Genomic DNA, 11,228 nt, shown 5'->3' with positions numbered 1-11,228 from the left:
TTATCACATCCTATTTTATTTTTTTATTTTTTTTGTGTAGGCTGGTGGTGTTATTGTTGCTGGAACAATGATCAAGAGTGAACAGCTGAGTGATGGTCATGGCGGTGATCTTGATCATGGCGCAAGTGATACCTCTAGTGTCAGCAGTGATGTCAAGCCCACTTCGGTACGATCCTTGGCAACCTACAGCTATATCTACCTTTATCTAATTTACATTTGAATTTCGTAATTTATATCTAATTTGTTTTTATTGCAGGACTCTCACCAAGTAGCTACCCTGAAAAATTTGAATATTGAGCAGTCTGTTGCAGCAACTATTGCTGCCGGGCAAGCCTCAGGTGGTACTGATCCTGTCTTTCCTGAGCCCATATGTGAAGATAAGAATGTGAAGTTCATCAAGAACCATGATTCAGATGATTCCAGTGACGAATCTCCAATGAGAAAGAGAAAGGGTCGCAGCCACAAGAAGTCGAAGAAAAGCAAGAGATCACGCAAGAGGTCCACATCTGATAGTTCCTCGGAGTCTGAAGATAGAAAGAAGAGGCGTCATCGAAAGAAATCGAGAAGGCATGTTAGTGATTCATCCAGCTCGGATGATAGTAGCAGCTCCTCAAGCAGCTCTTCTTCAGACAGCTCTGAGTCTTCTAGGAGGAAAAGGAAGTCTAGAGGCAAGAAACGAAGGGTCACAGCCCAAAAGAGGAACTCCAAGATTTATGAGCCATGCAACTACCTGTGCAGTGCTACCACACCAGGCGTAAGTTTCCTTATAAGAGTTGTTTACTTTCTGCTTTGTCTGTTTTGCATATGTCTAACTTTGTCTTTCTGTTTGCAGGCGGTTAAGTTGCAAGAACCGTACGAAGTGTATATTAAAGAATCTGATTTGAACGATGCACTCAGTAACTCAGGATCTGTTACTCAGTTTATCAGACAACTTACCCCTAAAGTGTACACTCAGGATGCACTTGTCAATGCTACACCATTAGGTTATTCAGATAGATCCAAGGGACGCAAGCACTGTGGTGCAGCACTTCCAAGACTTCACCCCGATGGCCGCTCAGCAATTTTGGGTAAGTCTTCTAATTTAATCTGAAGATTTCAAATCTAATGCCAGGTGTTTTGATTTTGTCTCAGTGAATGACAATCTGATTGTCAATGTATCTTGTGAACTAAAACTGTATTTTGTGTTAACTATGTTACCCTTTTTTTGTAATTCCAGAACGAGCCAGGAACCTGGAGAATGAGAAGAAAAGCTGGCGTCCCCGTGTTGGAGAGGCCAAGATGAAGAATTCTTTTTCCAACATTGTCCACAAGTTCAAGGATGATGGTTCGTAACCTGCTGTTCTCATCATAGTTGCTACTTGGGTCCCCTCTCCCCTAATTGTTTGTTTTATTTTGAAGTGTGGAGAATTCTATACATTGCTTACGATTGCGATGGCTCGGACACCTAAGTAGTAACTCTTCACTTCCCACTTCACTTCTTCAGTTCCCTTAGTTTGGGTGCGTCAATGATTATTTTTATTTTGTTTACTTCTCTAATTTGATCTCAATATTCAAGGTGTATTTATTTCCTTCAAATACCTTACCTTGGAAGAATGTTTAATTTGTTTAATTTTTTATTGAGACTGATCTCCTGTGATCTTAGTACTGTTACCTACCTAGCTTTTAAAAACTACAGTACACAGCTCAGTTGAGAGTTTATATTTTCTTTTATCGATATCTTTTCGGAGATCTTCTGGTCTCATTATTCAAGGTGTATTTATTTCCTTTAAATACCTTACCTTGGGAGAATGTTTAATTTTTTATTGATGAGACTGATCTCCTTGGATCTTAATACTGGTACCTGACTAGCTTTTAAAAACTTCAGTTCACAGCTTAGTTGAATTTATATTTTCTTTTATCAATATCTTTCCTGAGATCTTATCCGGTCTCAGTATTCAGGTGTATTTGGAAGAATGTTTAATTTGTTTAATTTTTATTGAGACTGTTTGATCTCATTTGATCTTAATACTGTTACCTGACTAGCTTTTTAAAAACTACAGTACACAGGTGAGAGTTTATGTTCTTTGATTGCTATCTTTCCTGAGATATCTTTTGTAATAAACATTGTTTCTTAGCAAATTTAATCTTTTAGTGCTTCTCAATCCCTGCCATTCCCTTCCACATTTATCTATGTTTATCTGCTGTTTATCTACACCACTCATTTTAGATCAATACTAGTTCCACTGATGGCCTATATCTAATAAGACAACATATATATCTACTTTTATCTATTTTTATTTGGTATTACACTACTTTAGATGTACTTATATCAAATTTTTCTTTGATAAAGCTTTATTTAAGGGACAGAATTGTATCTATTTTAATCAAAATTGAACTAAATTTATCTGTTGGTTATTTCTGACTCATAGGGCAAGAGAGTTGGATTGATACACATCTAAATGCACTTTAGTTCCAACTCCAAACAACTAGTTCTAATGCTAAATAACCCTATATCAATTCAAATATAAATCCAATACACCAAGATTGATATAAATTATATTTAGAAATTATCAAATATTTATTTGTTTTTATCAAAGCCAATTCTCAAGGGTATTAATTTATCACATTAAATTGTTTTTGGAATTTAAATTTTGGCACTAGCATGACATACTGACATAAACTTGTCAATGTTCATTACAGGTGGACCCAAATTTGTCAGACCCATAACTATAGTTAGCACATCTTCAAAGTAGGGGGCCAGAGGCCAAGGTACTGGTCCACAAAGCAAATCATATTCTCGTATTCGCTGGAAAACTCTTTCAACATGAACTCTTGCCCTTGCAATCTCAGCGCCACTCAAAGCATCTTCTCGAGATAATTGTTTCTTTTGACTCAGGAATGGTGGTCGAAACAGCTTCAAATTTCTCTGCAAAAGGAAAAATTTCAGATACATTTGGCACATTATGTTTTTGTTTAGTGTTTGGTGTGCTAAAAACTTACCTCCAAGCACTCCTTTTCTATTTGGTATCCTTTGTCCACCATAACAGCATCTCCATAGTCAAGTTTATTCAAAATTCCTGAATCAGCCACTATATGCTTGTCTGAAGCTCGGCCACCATAAGCAGAACTAGCTTCTGTTATTAATCCAGAAGGTGCTACACCCATATTAAACTTAACAGTGTGATTTTTCTTGTATTGAGAGTATGTCAACACTCTACATTTTAGGCATTTACATTTTTCAATAGTAACTTCACAACAGTCCAGAACAATTTTAGTGCTTCTGAATTTATCAAAAGACAGCGGAAGGTTACATCTAATTAAGCTCTGATCTGGCCATGGAATTACTACTTTTAAAACTCTTGCAAGGAGCGGACACATATTCTTAAAATAATTTGAGCATGTTTGACGATTAATTCCAAACAAAACACCTAGTGCAGTAAAATCCATATTTTGTTTAATTTTTACCATTGTTAAAATAATTCTATCTTTAACAGTTAACAGTTTCTTCTTGCTTTGTGCATCTAAAGCTATCTCTGCAACACACTGTGCTAAACAATCCAACAGTTCAAGGGAATGGAGACCAGTGAAAGTAAACAGTTTTTCTTTGGTGGACAGCAGTGTTGGCAGGGTAATGCTGGGAGCTGGTTGGCTGTGATCTTCATCATTCCACGGTGGTAAAAAGTTGACCTGAGTACATTTCTCTTGAGAAAACGAGTCACTTAATATGTTAGCAAGAGAAATTCCTTCACCATTTGGCCGACTAGTCCTAGTGTCAGCTAAATTAACTTGCGTAGCAGTATCCAGAATAGATTTAAGCAGAGGAATTTCCTCTTCCTCTTCAAAAACGTTATTATCATCTTCAGTGGCATTAGTCCCGTCTTCACCTTCTGTGTCAACTAAAACCCTAGAACTGATTTTTTTTTATTAACAATTAACAATTTGGTAGTGCTAAAGTTGACAAGAAGTTCAAAACAAACCTGTTTACTGTCCTTCCAGCTGCAGCTCTTCTTGCTCTGGCAGAACGTTTCTCTGCTTCCTCTGGCGTCAAAACTTTGTCGTGCTGTCTTTGAGGAAGGTTTTGCGCCCGCCTCACCCGATGGTAGAACCCGGGCTGCCACGACAGGGTGGTGGTGAGCGTAAGCAGGGCCCCCAGGTCCACTAGCTGGCTCACCTGCGGGATCTCCATGCCAGCCAGGAGGGCCACCCGGGGCAGGGGAAGCGGGTCCGGAACCTGGCTGCGGACGAGGTACTCCGACTTGCGCAGGTTCAGCTCGAGCCCGACCTCCGCCAGCCCGGCGTGGAACGACGCCAGGAACCCGGTGATGTCGTCCAGGTCGTCGGAGACGACGAGGACATCGTCCGCGTAGGCGCAGAGGATGGGGACGAACGCCTCGGCGCCGAAGTCCACACTGAAGCGAGGGAGCCCAGCGACCACCCGGCGCACCACCATGTGGAGCACCAGGAGGAAGAGGAAGGGGCTGACTCCGCACCCCTGCCGAACCACCTCCCGCGAAGCACCACCGACGTAGCGGAGCGTCCCCGCGGATGTAGGTCCTGTCCGTAAGGGCCAAGGCGATGACCCTGTTTACCATGCTTGGAGGGGCCCCGGCCTCCACCAGAGCCTGCACCACACTGGCCTTGGAGACCGAGGGGAAGGCAGATTTAATGCCCAGGGCGAGCAAGTGAACCGGGGTGCAGACCCACCAGAAGGCGTCCAGGACGCGCCGGACCAGAAAGATATGGTCGTAGGTGGAACGGCCGGCCTGGAATCCACCCTGATAGTAGGGCAGGGAGGGGGTAGGGGGATCACCGTCTGCAGAAGATCCAACGGGTGGAGCGCGACCATCTTATAGACGGCCGCGCACATGGAGAGGGTGCGGAATTCCTCCGTCGCCTGCGGCCGCGGCACTTTGGGGATGGGGTGCTGGAGCGACGTCACCCAGGCCGCCGTGAAGGAGCAGGCCTCCCAGTGTGCGCCGCACCAGCGCCGCCAGATGGACGGAGCACGCCTCCGGGGCGTAACGGAACAGTTCTACTGGTAGACCGTCAGGCCCCGGAGCCGTGCCGGTGGAGAGGCGCCGCGCACACGCCAAGAGTAGTTGGGCCGCGGTAGGGTAGACTGTCCCAGGAAAAAGTCAAGTTACATATGTCTTTCCGCGCCGGGTCTTAATTGATTCTACGTCAAAATTAAAAGCTTACGTGTCCCGGCGATTTTCGATTTTCGAAAAATTTGACTATGCGCGTTCCTCTCAAAGATTTCAACTTTTCTTGCACAACTACCAGGCGCAACAACCATGATTCGGCATTTTCACAAACCGTTTAAAGTAGTCTAAAATCGCTGTTTATAGTCTACGAGGGGTTCTCGTGGTCCCGTCATGTTGGTCTAATGTGCCACTGTCCAGGGCAATAATGCCCACCCGATCGGCCGGGAATTCAGCATTTTCAGAAACCGCATAAAGTAGTCTAAAATCGCTGTTTATCGTCTAAAATTGATCACTGGCTACGGTTTAATTTTTTTTTTTTTGATTTTACTAATTTTTTCCCCGATTTTTTCTTATTTTTTTCTGATTTTTTCCGATTTTTTCCCGCCGATTTTGGCGAGAATTGGCTAAAATATACCTGGGTGTGTGAGTAAGTGTGTGAGTGGTTGTGTGAGTAAGTGTGTGAGTGGGTGTGTGAGTGGGTGTGTGAGTGAGTGTGTGAGTGGGTGTATGAGTGGGTGTATGAGTGGGTGTGTGAGTGGGTGTGTAAGTAAGGGATCGTACGCAAACCACGTGACGCATTTTGGGGGAGGGGGGGGGGCTGTGAAAACACCACTTACCAATACCAGGGACCAGGGGGGAGGGGGGTGTTTCGGCCAAGTCACGTGACTATTAATTACCTGCTAAAATAAGCATATTTTTGAAAAACACTAGCACAAATCCGTTTATTTCGTGATAAATCGCTGAAATCTGACGGTGTTTAATCGAAAAGTCACCACTAAATTAAGTTTTGAATACCAGCAAACATGCACTTTTTGTTAAAATGCTCTATGTAGTCGTAAATACGTCAAACAATACATATGCTGAAAACCTCGTGAAATTGGAGGGGGGGAGGGGGGGTCCCCGAAACCACCACAGACCACCACAGGGGGGAGGGGGTTTGTCAAAACCCGCCAAAAACCCGTCACGTGGTTTGCGTATGATCCCTACGCGTACTTGCAGATACTCACCCAACCTCGTGACAACTCACTTGCCAACTCGTTGTTCACCATTTTTAGCCCGCCCTTCTGCTTTGAAGAAGCTATCCAGCGGGCTTATGCAAACGACCTCGCGTCTGCCTGTGTGTCTGTCTGTCTGTTCCACAAGAAGGAGATGTGCTAGAGACTTCAAATTTTCCGGGGATCTCAAGGTTCACTCCTACAAAACAAAACGGACATTGTGCCGTATTTCACTATTGTCGCCTCCAAATCCATAATGCGTCGACAAAATTTAACTTCCATGGGTTTGATGGAAAGGTAAGACCACCAAGTTTCCATTTCTGCCAAAATAATAAATGTGTGAGTGATATTGCTTCCTCCAGAAATTCCTGGAATTTGTATTTTTAGCCCCCCAAAACAGGCGTTTTTATATGTGTCTTGTAAGAATTTGGGGCTCCGAACAGTGTAAGCCCGGGTTATTCTGACCACAACATATGTGAAACTTGGTACTTTTATCTTCAATATGACACCAAGTTTTTGATTTTTCGTCGCACGGTTTAGTATTGGGAAGCGTTTTTGCAATGCGCCCTAAATTCGGACATAGGCTTTTACATGCAAAAGTGACTACTGTCCGAATTTAGGGCACGTTAAAAGCGATCTTTAAGCAGTTCTGGCGACTAAACTATACCAGATACGAAAATTTGGACGGTAGGGTAAGGTCAAATTTTTTCATGAAGTTTCTGTACCCCCCGAAAAATTTTCACTTTTCATAATCATTGGTTCCTAAATACGGACACGATTCAAACAGCCCTCACCCCTATACCGTTCGCGCGAAAAAATATTTTCGGTGAGTGGTAGGTGCGTCTCGACGTGAGGATTCTAGAATCCCCAGCGATTTTTCAGAATCCAAAAATTCTAGATGTCACAGGCGTTTTTCCTCAAAAACCGTCCGAATTTAGGGACAATGACTGGACTGAAAGGGGGTATCGAAGAAAACAGGAAAGGCCAAAAAAGTTGAAAAAAATATTTTTTTTATATGATCTCCTAAGAGGTAACTTGTGAAAGTAGAGCCCTTTGGGCGAAAATTTCGTCCGTTTTGCTGTATCTCTAACCGTTTAGGCCTTAGAGGGTCTTTTTTGACGAAAATAATCTAAAAATTGCCATAGTGAACAATTAGTTGGAGAAAAGGCTTAAAAATCGCAAAATAGGAAAGAAACTCTCCCCCACCCCAAAAATCATTTTCTAAGCAGAAGGGTGGGTTGTAGTCGCGGTGCTTCACCGTTACATCCCTTTCTCGAGTCTTTGGGGCAAACTCAAAGACGACGGGTTTAAGCGGGCCGAAGGCCCGCTACATCATTCGATCATGTTCTTCAGCAAATCGTATGACAGAAATAGTCGGGCCGCAGGCCCGACCATCGCCCCCGGCAGGCCAAGCAGGCCCGGCCCCTGCCGAACGGAGTTGCCGGCGGAGCGAAGCGGAGCGTTGGCTGTTGGCGTTGTCAGTGAACGCATTTAGATGTGAGTACGAGGCCCACTTGACCGGTAAGCATAGTGATGAATAGTATTTCTTTTTTATGTGCCGAGTGCTCACTGTTCCTGAGCGGTCACCACAGTGCTGTGCTTTGCCTACCCCCTCCGCCCATGCCCGCGCAGGCACCATAAGCGTGGCTGCAATAAAATTGCTGCGCCATTTAACCTGCTACTCACCATTCACCTGAACTTGCTTTTCCTATCTGTTGACTTCCTCGAGTCAGTCTTCTAATGACTACCAGATTCAATCTCAAGTCAATGCGATAATGAGGCCAGATGGTGTATCAAGAAAATGTACTGTTAGTCCATTGAAAATTAAATGGCAACAGAGATTGATCCCAACGGTAGGACTGAATGAAGTTTCAGTGTCGCATTCTTTTTCTATTACTGTACCAATACAAATATTTAAATCTGCTGGTTTATTGTTCCAGACTTTGCCTGTACGTCAAACCACAAGTTGTCCTGATCCCCAGACACAGTCACCAACAAGCCAGAGCTCAATGCGGGCAGTTGTAAGATAGCCACCAATGCATTTATTTACCTTCACTCTGAAATTAAGCAACATTAAAATTTCATAGTGAACCTTTTTTTTTTCAACAGGGAGAATCATATTTTCAACATGTGATGGTATCGAGGCAGGTAACTCCACCCCCGGAAGAAGACGTTAATGGTGCAGGCTTACTCTTGAACTGCCAGGGAAATTTAACTGATGACTTTCTTCACACCACCACTGATGACCCAGAAATTCCTTCTTTTCAAAAGGAAGTAGTTAAAAAACTGATGACTCCACCCACAGAAGAAGATTCGAATGATGCAAGATCACACAGTGATGAAGATTCAGCTGATGATTTATTCGGCACTGCCAGCCCTATTCCACAAAGGAGGAAAAAAAGATTGCAGGATAATGTGAGTTACTGTTTCAACTGTTTCAAGTTCCAGGTTCAGTTCATTAATGGATTTCAATGGTTTCCCAAATTATTGACACTAATTTATTTGCTATTTCCTCTCAAGGGGGAATTATCAGACAATAGCTTTGAAGTTGATGAACCGGACAGTCCAAACAAAATTTTTCAAGCTGTACAATTGATGGACAAAGAAGTCACTGGAGCAGTTTTACCCCAATTGCCTATAGCGGTAAACAACATTAATATTCTCAAGAGGTGGTTAAAATGTCGCGGATTGCCAGTCAATGGAAATAAAGAAGACTTGGTTGAAAGGTACTTGCAGTACACTTTCTATTATTTCATAGTTTTGATTTAATTTTGATGACATGGCACTATACTGTTCTTTTGTAGGGTGGCCCTTTGGATGTCAAAGGGAAACTACCACATCCTAAACCCTGGCGTTGACAAGGGGATTTGGTATGATAAAAAAGTAGCTGATCTCCAAAAGAAAAATAAATGCAATGTAATACTTATTCCTACTTTTGTGTGAGATGACATCACACTGTGCTGCATATTATTTTCTAATAGTATATTTATCTCTTTTTCAGAATGACTTAAGTCAAGCTATCAGTCAGGAAGAGTTGCAACATGGAATGAGAGGTATACACACAGCAAGTCCAAGACCGATGCTATCTGTGCTGTGTTGGCTGAAAGTGGTGAGAGGGATTATGCCTCTAGAAATAGCATCTTGGATACGTTACTAAAGCTCTGGAGTGCTGGCAAAGAGGTTGCAGTACTTGAAGTTGTATCATCTGGTAAATCCAATAAATTAAAAATGTGTTATAATTTTAATTGTTTAGGCACTATAATTTTGCTGTGCACAACCTGATGTGTTCTTACAGGTCTCAACCTTGGTGCAAGTGAAGCCCTTTCAATGAGAAACGAACAACGTGAACTGTCTGTTTCTGTAAATGCTCCACCTGAACCTGAAAACTCTGCACAGGGTACGTCTGTTGAACCAACCTTGTATCAAAGTAATTGAAGCTGCCTTTAGTCTATCGATCTCATATTTTGTTTTATCCTCCTCTAGTAAATCCAAATAAATTAAAATTTTACAATATTCATTGAATAGGCATTATAAATTTGAATTAAACAACATGATACTATGTTCCTACAGGTCACCTCGGTGCAGATGAGTCTCTTACTGTGGATGCTCCACCATCTGAACTTGAAAACTCGGCACAGGGTACGTAATAATAATAGTGTTTGTTGTGATTATCTTTGAGTCCCAGTCAATTTTATTGTAATGGCTAATGACGTTTTAGATCTGAATCAGAAGCAGTGGAGCACAAAATTTTTCAAGCATATAGATACATTCCCCTTATTACTGTTTCAACTCCCTTTTAAATTTCTAATCTAATCTTCTCTCTCCGTTTGGCTTCTTTAGTGAAAAATTCTGCTTCGGCGGCCCTGGCAAACTTAAGCAACACTGGCAATGCTGTTAAAGTCCCCTCAGCATGTAAGAGAAAGACTGTCTCTGCTCCAAGGAGGAAAGGTAAAATATCTGAAGTGTAGCATAAAATAATCATATAATATTGAGACAGCCGAATTCTTTGTAAGTGCAAATAATAATTTATGTCTTTTCCCAAGATTCTGATAGTGAAAATGGCATCAAGCCCAAAATAAGGAAGATGACAACAGATGTCATTGATATTGTAGACCTTTCATCTGATAGTGATTCTGAGCAAATTATTACATCTTCATCTCAAGGTATGAAAATACCTCATATAAAATGAAGCATACCTTTACAAATTTCTAATTCTTTCCAATTTTCGGCATGTTTGCGTTGTTCTGAACTATGTGTCTCATTTAGAGGGAAATATTTCAAAATTGTTAGAAGCTATGTGGAAAGGCAATTCCACGTCATTTATTTTAACTGTTCAAACTTTCTTGCTTCTTAAGCTGAAGTTGGCCTTAAATTCTTGTGACACTTGTGACTTTTCTTTTCCATTAGGTGGGGATAGTGGCACAGTGTCTTTTGTGATACTTCATAAAAAATGGCAATTTATTAAAGAATATCGCTCCCATATAGGAGGGATTAACTTTTACCACGTTTGATTTAGAGCGTTCTATATGCATATTTTTATTATTTCGCGTAGGGTACTCATGTATGGAATTGACCAGCCTTGTGTGTTTTGGATTTGCCATAGTAAAGATGATGCATCTATATACATATAGTGCATGTACCGTTAGGAGTTGATGTTCCAATCCCACTTACATATAAATGTTTTCCATCTAACTTTTTCTGATCAGACCGAACAGCATGCATGATTTTAGAATCAAAATGAGGGTCTATTTATGCTGAATTCAATAAAATTAAAATCGAAGCTGTCTGATAAAAATTAACTTTGCTAGATAACTAGAAGCAACATCAAAATGAACCAACTTTGTGTTTGAGGTAACTTCTGTTGTTTTTCAACTATGTCTTTTTTGAGAATCTGCGGCTGCATGCAAGGTTTACTAATCAAATTAAAGCCGTCTTATACTGTTATATCCAGAATGTGCCTAAACTATTGTTATTTTTTTCAATGTTGCATGTTATTGATTTGAGGTGTTCTTGTTCTAGCAAATTGTGTTTATATTAAAAGAGGTTTAAC

At 41.5% G+C, this 11,228-nt stretch overlaps 1 protein-coding gene and 1 long non-coding RNA gene across 2 annotated transcripts; both read left to right on the top strand.

Moving 5' to 3' along the window:
• The first annotated feature begins 50 nt into the window (after window positions 1–50).
• On the top strand, window positions 51–1,472 carry LOC113214431 (protein FAM133B-like). Its single transcript, XM_052273607.1, has 2 exons — window positions 51–754; window positions 833–1,472. The coding sequence occupies exons 1-2, from the start codon at window positions 437–439 to the stop codon at window positions 1,088–1,090; spliced, it is 576 nt and encodes a 191-aa protein (XP_052129567.1). The 5' UTR covers window positions 51–436; the 3' UTR covers window positions 1,091–1,472.
• A 7,144-nt stretch (window positions 1,473–8,616) lies between these two features.
• On the top strand, window positions 8,617–9,821 carry LOC127750920 (uncharacterized). Its single transcript, XR_008011897.1, has 3 exons — window positions 8,617–9,386; window positions 9,474–9,575; window positions 9,749–9,821. It is a non-coding gene; the product is annotated as an uncharacterized LOC127750920 (long non-coding RNA).
• Window positions 9,822–11,228: the final 1,407 nt, after the last annotated feature.

Source organism: Frankliniella occidentalis, unplaced genomic scaffold (assembly GCF_000697945.3).
Source record: "Frankliniella occidentalis isolate FOCC.00 unplaced genomic scaffold, Focc_3.1 Scaffold287, whole genome shotgun sequence".
Taxonomy (NCBI): Eukaryota; Metazoa; Arthropoda; class Insecta; order Thysanoptera; family Thripidae; genus Frankliniella; species Frankliniella occidentalis.
The sequence above is the reverse complement of the archived record's forward strand: the minus strand, read 5'-3'. Positions and strand labels throughout refer to the sequence as shown.

What these genes read in the sequence shown, in the direction of transcription:
- LOC113214431 (XM_052273607.1), top strand. Translation starts at nt 437, where the DNA reads ATGAGAAAGAGAAAGGGTCGCAGCCACAAGAAGTCGAAGAAAAGCAAG. An exon ending in GCAGTGCTACCACACCAGGC is followed by an intron (nt 755 to 832) that starts GTAAGTTTCCTT and finishes TTCTGTTTGCAG; the next exon opens with GCGGTTAAGTTGCAAGAACC.